Source organism: Pogoniulus pusillus, chromosome 3, assembly GCF_015220805.1.
Source record: "Pogoniulus pusillus isolate bPogPus1 chromosome 3, bPogPus1.pri, whole genome shotgun sequence".
Lineage (NCBI taxonomy): Eukaryota > Metazoa > Chordata > Aves > Piciformes > Lybiidae > Pogoniulus > Pogoniulus pusillus.
Genome location: NC_087266.1, coordinates 8209830 through 8225531, shown reverse-complemented (window position 1 = coordinate 8225531; position 15702 = coordinate 8209830). Strand labels below are relative to the sequence as shown.

At 41.9% G+C, this 15702-nt stretch overlaps 1 protein-coding gene across 3 annotated transcripts in view; it reads left to right on the top strand.

Annotated features, from left to right (window-relative positions):
* Nucleotides 1-15702, top strand: part of GRM5 (glutamate metabotropic receptor 5) — a 285162-nt gene that overhangs the window by 109656 nt on the left and 159804 nt on the right. For all 3 annotated transcript variants that reach the window (XM_064169703.1, XM_064169723.1, XM_064169712.1), the window contains one exon: nucleotides 12941-13190. In XM_064169703.1, coding sequence (XP_064025773.1) covers nucleotides 12941-13190 — 250 coding nt within the window. The remainder of the gene's footprint in view (nucleotides 1-12940; nucleotides 13191-15702) is intronic.

The window sequence follows — 15702 nt, the reverse complement described above, 5'->3', positions numbered from 1 at the left end:
AAAGGAATACCAGCCATTCCATTACAAACCCATTAGGGCTTCAGTGATGGAACTGGGCCATCCAAAAGAAGATAAAATAAGTAGTATATAATCTTTTACTTATAAAATATCAATAGGAAAATTTTGGGGGGTGTGTGTGATTTATTTTTCTCTAATGCAGAATTGACCAATAGAAGCAAGGAAGATCATAGAAACATGGCAGGAGAAGGTCTCTAAAACAAGCAAGAAATAACCCTGTTCTTTCTCTGGCACCTAATAGTCTAAAATGTGCTAAACCTATTGGTTTTGTTCTCTGGCTTGGTTTCTTACCCTTAATTAGGACACTAAATAATTATCTCAAGCTCTCACTGGAGCCGGAAATTTATTTTTAAGAGTGAGAAACATTCTTTTGCTGGCTCCAAAAATACATTCCAAAGCAAGAAGCTTTCCCCTGTGAGAAGAGGGAGGGAGGATTTCCTAGGAATTAGAACAACAAATGAGAACAACAGAGATATTTCTATTTTAGTTAGTGGTCAAGGCATTCAACTGATGAGTGGCATATCTGAGCATCAGTCCTCTTTTCTCTTCCCAAGCAGATGTAAACCCCAAAACACTCCCTGACTGCAGAATGAAAAGATCTAGGCTGAGTTATCCTCATCTACTGATGGTGTTTCAATATGGTAGGAGCTCAGTCCAAACTGATTCTGAAAGAATCACCAAAAGCTTCCTTTTGTGTGTTCAAAAATATTTTTATAGAAGGACTTGAGGGTATTCATGGATGAAAAGCTGAGCATGAGTGGGCAATGTGTGCCTGCAGCCCAGAAGGCAAATCATATCTTGTGCTGTATCAAAAGAATCTTGGCCAGCAGCTCAAGGGAGATGATTGTACCATTCAACTGCACTTTGGTGAGACCTTATCTGGGGTACTCTGTCCAGCTCTGGAGTCCTCAGCACAAGAATACATGGACCTGACAGATCAGGCCCAAAGGAGAGCCACAAAAGCTGTCAGTGCTGAAACACTTCTCCTATGAAGAAAGGCTGAGAGAGTTTGGGCTCAGTTTGAAGAAGGCAAGACTCAGGGCAGACTTTATTGCAGCCTTTCATCACATAAGAGAGGCTTATGAGGAAGATAGAAAATTTTTTTACCAGGGCCTGTAGTGGCAGAACAAGGTGTAAAGAAAGAGGCTAGGTTTTGATTGAATATGAAGAAGACATTCTTTTATGATGAGGGTGGAAAATCACAGAATCACAGAATAAACCAGGTTGGAAAAGACCTCCAGGATCATCGAGTCCAACCTATCACCTAACCCTTCCGATCACTGGAAGGGGTTTCTCAGAAAGGTTGTAGATTTCCCCTCCCTGGAAATGTTCAAGGACAGGTTGGATGAGGCTTTGAGCAACCTCACCTAGTGCAAGATACCTCTCCTACAGCAAGGAAGTTGGACTAGCTGCTCTTTGAATGTCCCTTCCAACTTGAGCTGTTCCATGTTTTTATGCTTCTGTGTTTTTTTATGTTTTGGGTGGGATTCTTTGGACATCTGAAAATAAGACAACTAATCAAACTGAATTATACATTCTACAATTCTAATCACCTCACCTATACAAAAAAAAAGAGATGTGTAAGATATGTAAGGCAGTATCTCCTGTGGCTGCTGGTTTCTCTCCACTTGCTATAGATGGAAAACATACAGTGCCCAGGACTGTTAAAGTCACAGGTAAGAATGGCTATAAGGGACAATCATAGAAACAACCAAGTTGGAAGAGACCTCCAAGATCATCCAGTCCAAACTATCACCCAGTGCTATCCAGTCAACTAGACCATGGCACTAAGTGCCTCATCCAGTCTTTTCTTGAACACCTCCAGGGATGGTGACTCCTTCCTTTCTAAACAATCAGTTGCCTGCCATTTTGCAAGTCCTTTTATTTCATATGATTTTATTTTTCTTGTCTAGCTACCAATACCTATTCTATAAAAATGACTCTCTAAGCCTGTCTTTTTGTCATGCTAAACAGGTTGTCATGCTAAACAGGATGAGGTCAAGATCTTTCTGGAGTCTCCAAGAAGTAGTACTAGTTGTATTCATAGTAAAAGCAAATAAAGATACACAACTGAAGGACAGAAATACTTATCAGAACATTTTTTCATCTCTAAAGTAATTAGTATAAATCTTCCCTCCCTTGTGCCTTTTCTGTGTCTGTCTTTCTTTTTATATATTCTCTTACATATCTGTGTCACCTTTGTACTTTTGTGAAGTTTCCTTTGGTTATCAGCTCATATGAACACTGTCTGTTACAGCACACCATAGTCAGACTATTCTGAAAATCAAGTGCTCCTGTGGTGTAGCTTGGGTTTTATGTTCTCTATTAATATCAGAAATCAATGCAATGTCCTGAATGTATACATGATGAAAAGGACTTCAGCACCACAGTCAGCCCTGAGACTTGACAAGGATCACAGGCTAAAACCCTGAAGAATGGCAGCATTCTTCTCTATGCAACAGTTAAAAAGAGATCCAGAGATTAAGGCTGATTTAGTTTTGCTATGTTCTTTCATTATTTTCCCCCTATTTTATTTATTTCCTCTCTTGTCCTGGGGATTCTTATAAAAAGCATTTTATAATGAAGTGCTTCATTGTTGTTGAACAGCCACCAAAACCAGTGTCAGGTGTTTAAACATATCTATGAGATTTGCAAGAGCCTTGTGAGGTACTGGCTTTGAAAAGCTAGAAATAAAAATAAACCTCTGAGGAAAAGAAAAATCATAGAATAGCATCATAGAATGGTCTAGGTTGGAAGGGACCTCAAGGATCATTCAGATCCAACCTCCTGCTGTAGGCAGGGACACCTCCCACTAAAGCAGGTTGCTCAACAACCTAGACTTTAACACCTCCAGAGAGGAAGCAGCCACAACCTCCCTGGGCAACCTGTGCCAGTGTCTCACCACCCTCACTGCAAAGAACTTCCTCCTAACATCTAGTCTAAATCTCCCCTCTGCCAGTTTAAACCTATTACCCCTCATCCTGTCATTACAAGACCTTGTCAATAGTCCCTCCCCAGCCTTCCTGTAGGCCCCCTTCAGATACTGGAAGGCCACCATAAGGTCTCCTTGAATCCTCTTCTCCAGACTGAGCTCCAACTCTCGTAGCCTGTCCTAGTAGCAGAGGTGCTCCAGCCCTCAGATCATCTTTGTGGCCCTCCTCTTTTGTTCTTTCAACCTATTCCCTGCCTCTTCTTTTTGTGTGCACCCTAGTTATAGTTGCAATTAAATCAAGTTTGGGCAGATTCATTTGTGCAAAAACACAGGGAAACTCTCCTTCCACAGTCTGTTAGACTTGATGGATAAACCTCTAAAAGGGATGTCACAGTAGGTATCTTTCTAGGTTTTAAAAAAACAGATCTCAGCTCTCAAATATCAGAGATTTATGGGATTCCAATTCATAATATCCAGATTATTTTTTATTCCAGTTCAGAAAGAAAATGTTTGAGTTTGTCTTTTTCTATTCCTTATCAAACAGCAACTCTCTAAAGAAAAGGAATAAAATCCATTAGCATATTTTGCTTCAACATTCCAAAAATGTTTTGGTTTATAGGACAATTTGGAATGTTTTGGTTAATTGAGTTAATTTATACTTTGCCATAACACATCAGGATTTTGGCTGCATAGAAATGTAATGCATACTTCACAGCAAAAAAAGGAATGCACCCATAACACATATCACATATTATAGTGCACAATAAAGTCTATATTGTGTCATTTAAAGCTAAAATAAATTATTGAATTATAGAATCATTGAATCAACCAGGTTGGAAGAGACCTCCAAGATCATCCAGTCCAGCCTAGCACTCAGCCCTATCCAATCAACTAGACCATGGCACTAAGTGCCCCAGCCAGGCTTTGCTTGAACACCTCCAGGGATGGCGACTCCACCACCTCCCAGGGCAGCCCATTCCAATGCCAATCACTCTCTCTGTCAAGAACTTCTTCCTAATATCCAGCCTAGACCTCCCCTGGCACAACTTGAGACTGTCTCCCCTTGTTCTGTTGCTGGTTGCTTGGGAGAAGAGACTGACCTCTGAATCACACTGAAATTGTTTCTGCTTAAGGACAGCAGTTACAGTGAGGATGGAGTAGACAGCATTCTTAAACTAGTCATTGCAGCTTGTTTTTGTCCTGTGCTGCTCCTTTGCTATTTTTTAGTTCTATGATACTTGTTCATGCCCAGCCAACATTACCTGGCTGCTTTCAACAATTGCTTCTTTAAAGAAATCTCTTCTCAACATGATTGCTTGGTTCTGTGTGAGGAACAACTGACAAACCACCCTGGCAGTTCCTGCCAAAGAGCGTAAGCTTACAGTAAAATATCTCTTCTGAGAAAACCAATAGTGTGGAGCAAGTCATATTTCATCGAGAGGTCTTCCATCTTGACTACACACTGTGCTGTTCCACTGCTCTGCAGGAGCTCTGTGAAGCAGTTTCATAACATCTGTTTTAATGTGCTGCTCCAAAGAAGGCATGGTGCAGGAGGTACAACTTGGGATCATGCTGGGAACAGCCGAGTAGGATTTGTTCTTGATTGGTGTCCTTTTCTTACAGAAACATTTGGCTATTTGTAGAGATGTTAGAGATCAGTTTCTAAAATAGAGTAATATCCTTGCAAATGTGTGGGTACATATATATGTATATATATATATATATATTTATTTCCATGGAATTCAGTCTGTCAGATTTAATACCTCATAAGAAAAGTCCCAAAGGCCTTAAAACTGCTATCTAGCACTCAAGACAGTTGAAGGCATACAGCTGAATCTCTGATTAAAGAAAGAAAAATCCTATTTGGATATATATAATTAGAATATATTTTGAGGATCTGTTTCCATTTCAGGTGTTTTTTGATGAACTGCTTTCAAAATAACCTTTCTAAAATGTTTTATACACTTACACCTAATACAGAACCTGAAATGCCACTTAAAATAATTGAAATAAAATATTTCAATCAAGTGAAAATGGATTACAGTTCTTTCCTTATTTTAACACACATAGACAACTCCAGAATTTCAAGTACATGCAATTGGATTGGATTTGATTTGTATCCTTTAGAATGAAATAAGACTGTGTTGTCCCACTCTACCTGCAGAGACAACTGTGCCAGGAAGGCAGTGTTATATCAATGGTGTGTGGTTGTTGTAAGTGCTCAAGATTTGACATTATGTCCCTACTCTTACTAGAATCATGGAATTAACTAGGTGGGAAGAGACTTCCAACATCATCCAGGCCAACCTAGCACCCAGCCCTGTCCAATCAACTAGACCATGGCACTACGTGCCTCATTCAGTCTTTTCTTGAACACCTCCCAGTTTAAGAAGGACATAGAGATGCTTGAGCGTGTCCAGAGAAGGGCGACGAGGCTGGGGAGAGGCCTTGAGCACAGCCCTATGAGGAGAGGCTGAGGGAGCTGGGATTGGTTAGCCTGGAGAAGAGGAGGCTCAGGGGAGACCTTATTGCTGTCTACAACTACCTGAGGGGTGGTTGTGGCCAGGAGGAGGTTGCTCTCTTCTCTCAGGTGGCCAGCACCAGAACAAGAGGACACAGCCTCAGGCTGCGCCAGGGGAGATTTAGGCTGGAGGTGAGGAGAAAGTTCTTCACTGAGAGAGTCATTGGACACTGGAATGGGCTGCCCGGGGAGGCGGTGGAGTCGCCGTCCCTGGAGCTGTTCAAGGCAGGATTGGACGTGGCACTTGGTGCCATGGTCTGGCCTTGAGCTCTGTGGTAAAGGGTTGGACTTGATGATCTATGAGGTCTCTTCCAACCTTGTTGATACTGTGATACTGTGATACCTCCAGGGACAGTGACTTCACCACCACTCTGAGCAGCCAATTCCAATGCCAATCACTCTCTCTGGCAAGAACTTCCTCCTAACATCCACCCTATACTTCCCCTGCAGAACTTGGGACTGTGTCCCCTTGTTCTGTTGCTGGTTGCCTGGCAGAAGAGACCAACCCCCACCTGGCTACAGCCTCCCTTCAGGTAGTTGTAGACAGCAAAGAGGTCACCCCTGAGCCTCCTCTTCTCCAGGCCAAACACCCCCAGCTCCCTCAGCCTCTCCTCACAGGGCTGTGTTTCGGGCCTCTCACCAGCTAGGTTGTCCTTCCCTGGACATGTTCCAGCACCTCAACATCTCTCTTGAATTGAGGAGCCCAGAACTGGACACAGGACTCAAGGTGTGGCCTGACCAATGTTAAGTAGTGATGAAACTTTAAAAAGCTCATAGGGTCACAGAAGACAAATGTGCACAGTATCTTGTAGGTACCAGCATTGGTAGCTACTATTTAAGGTTTTGCTGTGACTAATTTGAATTGTAACATTCAAAGGGAGCTCTAACATTTCCATTTTAAGAAATGGACTTGGGGGTGTAGAATACATCCCCATATCCTTGACTTTCAGGAAGATCATCCTGGTAATCAATGAGCACATTTCCTTTCATAAATGCCTTCTACTCCCACATGCATTTTTGAAATGATACCTACTTAGAATTTGTTAGGTATTTTTGGCAAGTTTCAGCCTACGGATGCCATTGAAAGCTGGGGAAAACTGAAGCTCTATAGTGCCAAGTATAGCTTGCACATTTACTGATAGGTTTAAATTGACTTAGCTTCTTTCTGTGGTTCAGATAGAGCACAGAATGTTATTCTGCGTGTTTTGCTCTACCTTGTCTATAAAATGATGGTAGCACTTCTGCTTGAATAAAAATGCTTTGTGATAGGTGCAGTTATTGCCAGCTGAATGTATAACATGATGCAGTTCTTCAGTTTCACTTGAGCTTACTTTAATTTTGTGAATTTTCACTGCATCTTTCCCCAAGCAATTTTACCTCCTAAGTCTCTCCTAAAAGATGATTCTCATCTAGGCTTTTATAAACCAACTACCTGATAACAATTTGCATGTACTCTTGTATTCCAAAAGAACATGTGACAACTTAAGAATCTCTGGGCAGGAGACAGTTTTGTTCATCTTTTTTCATTTGGCTGTAGGGACTTTTTATCTCAGAATCACAGAATTAACCACGTTGGAAAAGACCTCTAGTATCATAAAGTCCAACCTATCACCTAACCCTTCTAATTAACTAAACCATGGCACCAAGTGCCTCATCCAGCCTCCTTTTAAACACCTCCAGTGATGGTGACTCCACCACCTCCCCACCACCACCTCATAAAGATAACCTTTAGCATGACAGAGCAGATGTCAGTGTATTTTGTTTACTACTTTAAAAACCTTGTTGGTTTGCTGCGTAATGCAGATAAGATCTTAACAGTTTATGTTCAGATAGTTGAACTGCCTCAACTGCTGAGCAGGAGAAACAGCAAGAGCAGCAGGCAGTTTGCCTGACCCTTTTCTATCAGATTGAAGTATTATTATGTACTGTGCTATATTAAGCTTCATCTGGAAAAAAAGCACAATCTGTTCCTTTTAAGCTTCTTAATAGTTTCTGGTACTGATTCATTTGAAGTGAAACTAACAGATTGTTATAGTTAGACTGTAGGTGGGGACACATATGCTTGAGTTTTGAACAAAATTCCAACTCTGAAGCAAGGATAAGTCTTTAGCCTGATGATGTAATTGATTTTTTCTGTTGTTGGGTTTTTTTTTTTTTTTGAAGATTGAAGAAACATATGGGAGTATCTTGTAAAATGGGCTTAAGGCCAGATGTTCAGGTAGGCAACAGGCAGGATTCAGGATGGCATTTTAAAACAACCCAGCTGCCAGTTGTTACCATGAGTACACCACATATTTGCAGAAGCCATCAACATTGAGTAGCTCTGATTATGCCACTGACAGAATGGCTTTTGAGAGGAGAGGAACAGCCAATAAAAAGATGTGATACCTCCTCCAGCAGAGCTGTTCATTATATAGGTGGGCTTTTCCCTAAATGCTGAAATGGATATGTAGTGGGGGAGGAGGAACTGATTAGTAATTAACTATTGGAGGCCAGTAGCTAGATGTGTTACCCTAGGGTCAGTACTGGGCCCAATCTTGCTCAATGTCTTCATCAGTGACCTGGATGAAGGAATGGAGTAAATCCTCAGCAAGTTTACTGATGATACAAAAGTGAGAGAAGTGACTGATATTGTTTAGCCTGGAGAAGAGGAGGCTCAGGGGTGACCTTATTGCTGTCTACAACTACCTGAAGGGTGGTTGTGGCCAGGAGGAGGTTGCTCTCTTCTCTCAGGTGGCCAGCACCAGAACGAGAGGACACAGCCTCAAGCTGCGCCAGGGGAAATTTAGGCTGGAGGTGAGGAGAAAGTTCTTCACTGAGAGAGTCATTGGACACTGGAATGGGCTGCCCGGGGAGGTGATGGAGTCGCCGTCCCTGGGGCTGCTCAAGGCAAGATTGGAGGTGGCACTTGGTGCTATGGTCTAGCCTTGAGCTCTGTGGTAAAGGGTTGGACTTGATGATCTGTGAGGTCTCTCCCAACCCTGATGATACTGTGGTACTGTGACACTGTGATACTGTGAAGGCTGTGCTGCTGTTCAGTGAGACTCAGATCGGCTGAAGAGCTGGGCAGAGTAGAACCTGTGAAGTTCAACAAGGGCAACTGTTGAGGTCTGCACCTGCAGAGGAATAACTCCATGAACCAGCACAGGTGAGGGATTTATCTGCTGGATAGCAGATCCATCAAGAAGGACCCCTGAATCTTATTTGATAATAAGTTATTTATGGGACAGCAATATGGCCTCTTATGGCCAAGAAAGACAGTGGTATCCTAGGGTGTGTTAAGAAATGTCCAGCAAGTCAAGGAAGGCTCTTCTTCCTCTCTGCTTTGCTTTAATGAGGCCACATTTGGAGTGTTGGGTTCAGTTCTGGGATCCCCAGTTCAAGACAGATGGGGAGCTACTGGAGAGTCCAATGGAAGGCTATAAAGAGGATTAGGAGACTGAACTATCTCTTTTATGAGGAAAGGCTGAGACACCTTGGACTGGTTAACCTGGAAAAAGAAAGCTTATCAATATCTAAAGGGCAGGTGTAAAGAGGTTGAGGTCAGTCTTTTTTCAGTGGTACTCAGTAAACATTCATGTATTTCACACACAAACAGGTTTTCAGTGGAAAGGAAGATAACTCAAAGGGAATTCATCCCAATATGTGATGCAGAAGAGTTTAGTAGATGAGATTTTTGAGTATTCATTATCCCCACAGTATAGCTCAAATTAAATATACATACCTCATCAAACCTCTTACACAACAGGGGAATTCACTATGAATAATTAATTAATTAGAGTTTAATCACCAATGATCACCAGAAATGCTCAACTGATGTGCTCATATGAGTATCTTGATGCAGAACTACTTTCTGTTTTCATCAAATCTCCCTTGAGCTCATGCCACACAGTTATAGCTTTCCCAGGTGGAAAACTCAATCGCTTTCAGCACTGCCAGGATGTTTTCTTCCAAATGTACAGAACATAACACTTTGCTAAGTAGCCTTGGCAATTTAAAATGCTTCCCCTCATTTTGAGTGACACTCTGCTTTCTGTGTGGTTTCACAAAGTCTTCCTGTCTTGACACATGACGAGACCATGACATTCGTGCCAGGGCAGTCTTTATGCGACCAGAAAAGAGGAAATGAACTTTGTGTTCATTGCAAGATCTACCATTTTTCAATACTGTAATTAAACCAAGTCTCATTTTTTTAAATCAAGCCTCAGGGTAACAGTTTGCACACTCATAGTGCCTTCAAACAAAGAGTGCAGTATCTGGAACAGGTAGATAGTAGCTGAACATGAGCCAGCAGTGTGCACAGGTAGACAAGAGAGCCAACGGCATCCTGGCCTGCATCAGGAACAGTGTGGCCAGTAGGACAAGGGAGGTTATTCTTCCTCTGTACTCAGCACTGGTCAGGCCACACCTAGAGTCCTGTGTCCAGTTCTGGGCTCCTCAATTCAAGAGAGATGTTGAGGTGCTGGAACATGTCCAGAGAAGGACAACCTAGCTGGCGAGAGGCCTGAAGCACAGCCCTGTGAGGAGAGGCTGAGGGAGCTGGGGGTGTTTGGCCTGGAGAAGAGGAGGCTCAGGGGGGACCTCATTGCTGTCTACAACTACCTGAAGGGAGGCTGTAGCCAGGTGGGGGTTGGTCTCTTCTGCCAGGCAACCAGCAACAGAACAAGGGGACACAGTCTCGAGTTGTTGCATGGGAAGTATAGGCTGGATGTTAGGAGGAAGTTGTTGCCAGAGAGAGTGATTGGCATTGGAATGGGCTGCTCAGAGTGGTGGTGAAGTCACTGTCCCTGGAGGTGTTCAAGCAAAGCCTGGCTGAGGCACTTAGTGCCATGGTCTAGTTGATTGGCTAGGGCTGGGTGCTAGGTTGGACTGGATAATTGGATAATCTTGGAAGTCTTTTCCAACCTGGTCGATCCTATGATTCTATGAACACTGAATTTCTGTGTTTCTGTATGTCAGTCAGACCTGGCCCTCAATTTTCCATTGACAATCTTTTGACAGAAAGTGAAGTCTTCAAAATTTCAATCTCCTTGAGATGTGCTGTGGAACAAGTTTTCCTCAAACTTCCATTTTCCATGGCAAAATTTGATTTCCTCCTCCCCTCCCCTCCCCTTTATTAATTTGGGAAAAATAAATCAGAATATTTGATGTTGATCTACATTGACCTAAATGAGAATAATTTTAAGCAAAGGAGTGTATTTTTTGGAATGTATTACTTTAGTATTCTCAGTCTTACTATTTTATTGACTGTTGTGACAGTTTGGGTGTTACCTGCCCCCCCCCCCCCCACAAACACTTTGGAAAATCACCCTGACTAGACTCAGTGGCTCTGGAAATTGAATGAATCTTCATATTTAGAGCTTAGCACAATGTACAAGCAGGTATTTACAATAGATACAGTTATATACAGAAATATACAAGTTAAAAGGCAATACAGAAACACAACAGCCCTCCCAGAAACCTGAGCCCCCAGGAGGGGCTCTCAACCACCCTTCCACCTTCTTCCCACCCCTCTACCTTACCCAAGACTTTGCCTTATGCTCAAGGTAGCTTAGAGGGTCGGCTGGGGGGGTTAGGAAGTAGATGGCTCAGTCACACAGATAGCAGGTTAGGTTAGAGAGAGAGGTACAGCCCCAAAAGCCCAGAGAGCGACTCTGTTATCTATATTTATGTTCTTGTTCTTATGCATCTCAGCAAGCCTATGAGTGCAGCAGACATCACCACTGTTTCCTTTTCACAGCCTGTAATCTAGTTATTCTCACTCTGTTATCTATATTTATGTTCTTGTTCTTGTACATCTCAGCAAGCCTATGAGTGCAGCAGACATCACCATTGTTTCCTTTTCACATCCTGCAATCTAGTTCTTCTCACTCTGTTATCTGTGCTTGTGTTCTTGTTCTTACACATCTCACCAAGCCTATGAGTGAAGTAGACATCACCATTGTTTCTTTTCACAGCCTGTAATCTAGTTATTCTCACTTTGTTATCTATGTTTATGTTCTTGTTCTTATACCTCTCAGCAAGCCTATGAGTGAAGGAGACATAACCACTGTTTCCTTTTCACAGCCTGTAATCTAGCTCTTCTCACCAAAACATTCTAGCTAGGCTCAAACTAGCAGAACTGTATTTCTGTGGAATATTACTGATGGGATAACATAACATTTTTTAGGAAAGCCTCAGATGCCTGCTTATTTAAATGAGACATGAAACAGATTTAGACAGTCAGATGGAGGAGCACATGGAAACGGGAAGGCAATCCTGGTCAGGTTGATTGTGGGTGATATCAGTACTCCCACTGTTTAACCACTGTGCCTTTTGTGTAGGTCTAATGGTGAAGAACTTTCCATAGGGAAACAGAATAAATAAGAATAGATAGATCTATCTTTTAATATCCATTATTGGTTCACCTCACACCAGAGGAATAAATTGAGTTGGTTTTTTTCCTATTGTGTTGGTATACATTAATTAACAAAACCTCCAGCCACCACATTTGTGATCCTATGATCTCTGTAATGCTAACCCCCTATTTTGTCACCAGAAGTTTTTTTCTCTTCACAGGATAAGTTCTATCTTTCAGTATAATTTAAGGAAAAAAAATGTTGTTTTTCTGATTGCATTATGGACAAAGTCATGTTGCTATGAGTCATCATTCTGGTTTGCTTAGATGTAACATGTTTATACTGAACATATATTTTTAGATTTTCTGAAGTACAATGCAGAGCCCTTGACCATGTTTAGTCAATCAAGAGGCTATCCAATTTGTGCAAACATTGTCATAGACATTCAAGACCAGATCCTCAAAGGTATTGAGATACCTAACAGCCTTTGGTTTCAACAGAAAGGGAGGCAGACTCCTGGACAGAAGCGAATTTTCTAGGAAAATGCAGAATCACAGAATCTGTCAGGGTTGGAAGGGACCACAAGGAGCATCTAGTTCCAATCCCTCTGTCATGGGCAGGGATACTTTACCCTAGAGCAGGCTGCCCACAGCCTCATCCAGTCTGGCCTTAAACACCTCCAGGGATGGGGACTCAACCACTTCCCTGGGCAACCCATTCCAGGCTCTCACCACTCTCATGCTGAACAACTTCCTCCTAATGTCCAGTCTTAATCTCCCCATTTCGAGCTTTGCTCCATTCCCCTAGTCCTGTCACTCCCTGAGAACCTGAAAAATCCTTCTCCAGCTTTTTTTGTAGGCCCCCTTCAGATACTGAAAGGCCACAATGAGGTCACCTGGGAGCCTCCTCTTCTGCAGACTCAACAGCCCCAACTCCTCCAGTCTGTCCTCATAGGAGAGGTTATTCTTGACTTGAAAAATGGATGAATGAATGAAACTGTGCATATTAGTTACTTAAGACTGGCAAGCCGATCTTTCTTTACCATATCCTTTAAAATAGTTGCTGTTTCCAAAGCACAAAAAAGCTTCTGCTAAGTTTAATATATGCATATGTGCCTCTGTTTGTATTTAGGAAACTATGGTGAAAGTGGAATGGAAGCTTTCAAAGATAATGCAGCCAAGGAAGGGATCTGCATTGCACATTCCTACAAGATCTATAGCAACGCTGGCGAACAGAGCTTTGACAAGCTGCTGCGAAAGCTTCGGAGCCACCTGCCCAAGGCAAGAGTGGTTGCCTGCTTCTGTGAAGGCATGACTGTGAGAGGGCTCTTAATGGCTATGAGGCGCCTGGGACTAGCTGGAGAGTTTTTGCTGCTGGGCAGGTGAGTAATACTGTGCAATTATAGCCAGTTTTCATACTGAGTAGATCAAAAGAAGAAGACAATCCGGTCAAGCATATATAAAGCATATATTCATGGTCTCTCCTATGAATGTGCTTATCTGAAAGAAATTAATGTCAGCCATGTCATAATGGTACATAGTCTACAAAGACATGCATGATCCTCATGATCTGCCAGGCAAACACGAGTATGCTTGGCCAATCTTGATGGGATTGTGTAAGTGAAGGTTGACACACAAGCATTTGATCTGCGTCATCCGTCTTGCTCACCGCATTTTAAAGTGCATCATGAACATATACAATCTAAAGATAGATCTCATTTGAGTAACACTGTGGTAAGAACTGCTGATGTGGCCTCAAGGTGGATCTGAAACAGAACTTCTCAAAACAGTTTGTTAACCATCATTTTTTCCTCCTAAGAAGACATGCATACTGTCATATAGTCTATTCTATTGTCCTTTCTATTAGCTCAGTGATATCAGTGGTTACTTCCCTGACCACCAAAAGGAGAAAGGAAGACTCTCTCAGGTGTGGTCACTCAGCAGGAAAAAAAAAGTCCTGCTTTTAACCAGAGAAGCAAAAGATATTGGTGTATTTGCCATATATTCAACAAGTGAACCTTAAATGAGATGAAAGAAAAGGCATGTTGGCCAAAAAAAATAGAGCCTACCAGAAGTCAGATAATGTGGCTTGCTGCCTTCCCAGTGCATTATTAGGATAACCTGATGTTGTCCCAAGCATGGATGCTAGAGGAACACAAGTAAAACAGTGCCAGTGGAAAAAGAAGTCCTGGTGAGACTTTTAGGGAGCCTCATAAGGATTGCAGCTCTGCCCAGCTGTCTTGGGAGCTGCCATGCTGAGACTGTAGCACTGGTAGAACACAACTGTTTCCAGTGTGCCCTAAACATACTGTGATGGTTTGGTTATTACCTGCACCCCTACTCTGATGAAATCACCCAGACTAGACTCAGAGGAGATGAAAATTAAGAATGAAGCTTTATATTTACAGTTCAGCACAATATACAAGCAGATATTTACAATGTATACAGCTGTAGACAGAAATATATAAGTTAAAAAAGTAACACAGAAACCTGAGTCCCCAGGAGGGGCTCCCAACCACTCTTCCACCTCCTTTCCATCCCTCTACCTAATCCCAGAGTTTACCTTGTGTGCAGGGTGAGGTTGGAGGATTGGCCAGGGGAGTTAGAAAGCAGAAGGATTAGTTACACAGACAGCATGTTAGGGAGAAAAGTGCAGGCAACCAGAGACACACAGCAACTGTGTTATCTATGTTTGTGTTCTTGTTTTTATACATCTCAGCAAGCCTATGAGTGAAGAGGACATCACCATTGTTTCCTTTTCACAGCTTGTAATCTAATTTATCTCACTAAAATATCCTAGTTAGCCTTAAATTAGCACACATGATTAGATATCTACAGTTTAGACATTCACATGTGGATTAGCCAACAGGATTCTCTCTATAGCTAATAGAGAAAAATAGGATCTTGAAAAACAGAATCTTCTTATGTCCCTTGTTAACAGTGTGGACATTTCAGGTAGTTCAGAGAAGCTGTGTTCTATAAAAGGGCTTATAATAATAATCCTCTTGATCATTAGCTTTGGTGGAAAAACCTACTTGCCAGTAGTTTAGAGGAGAGTGTGAATGCCAATTCTACTATCACTAGCTGAATCTGGTGCCACATGACCTTTGCTGTCATCTTTTGTCCTAAACAACATCCTGCAGTAGCCTCCAAATTTAGAAGCACCTAAGCATCGTTAAGGAAGGAGAACAAAAGTTGCCCCTTAACTCTTCCAAACTCCAAACCACATGCAATTTTGTGTGGGATTTGTATAAATAAATCTATCACAGTAGTGCTAAAGTTGGCATTTTTATGAATAAAGGACTTCAGGATTTAGTGATTGTGAATAAGAAGCGATTCAGCTTTAGCTCTTCAAAAAAGTCAGGTCTGGAGAGGACTGGCTTTGATTTTTTTCTGTGGAAAACACCTGTGTCTAGCTGCAGTGCAACTTGCCACACCTAATTATAGGAAAATTATTATTCAGTGTATGACTTTCATTCAATAAATTGAAAGTAATAACTTCTCTCTGTAATCTAAACTGTAAACTGCTTGAAAGTAAAAGACAAATCCTTCATTCTACCAGGCCAACTTATGGGTGTTTGTGCCTATGGTGGTACTGTGCAATCAATTGCAAAATGAAAAGCAGGCATTTTCTTCCAGCAAAGCAAAGGGTTAAATTCTTCTCTACAAAAATGAAAACCTGCTCAGCCTGAACCTCCTTTGTCAGGGGGGTTGGACAAGGTGATCTCCAGAGGTCACTTCCAACTCCTAGCATTCTGTGACTGTGTGATGCTGTGAAAAAGTAATTGCAAAAGTTTTGAAGGAATCTGATAGAAGCTTGGAATTTGTGAAATGCATAGCAGGAATTGGGAATGTTTACAAATAAAAAAGATATGTGCTGAGATTTTTTTCTAT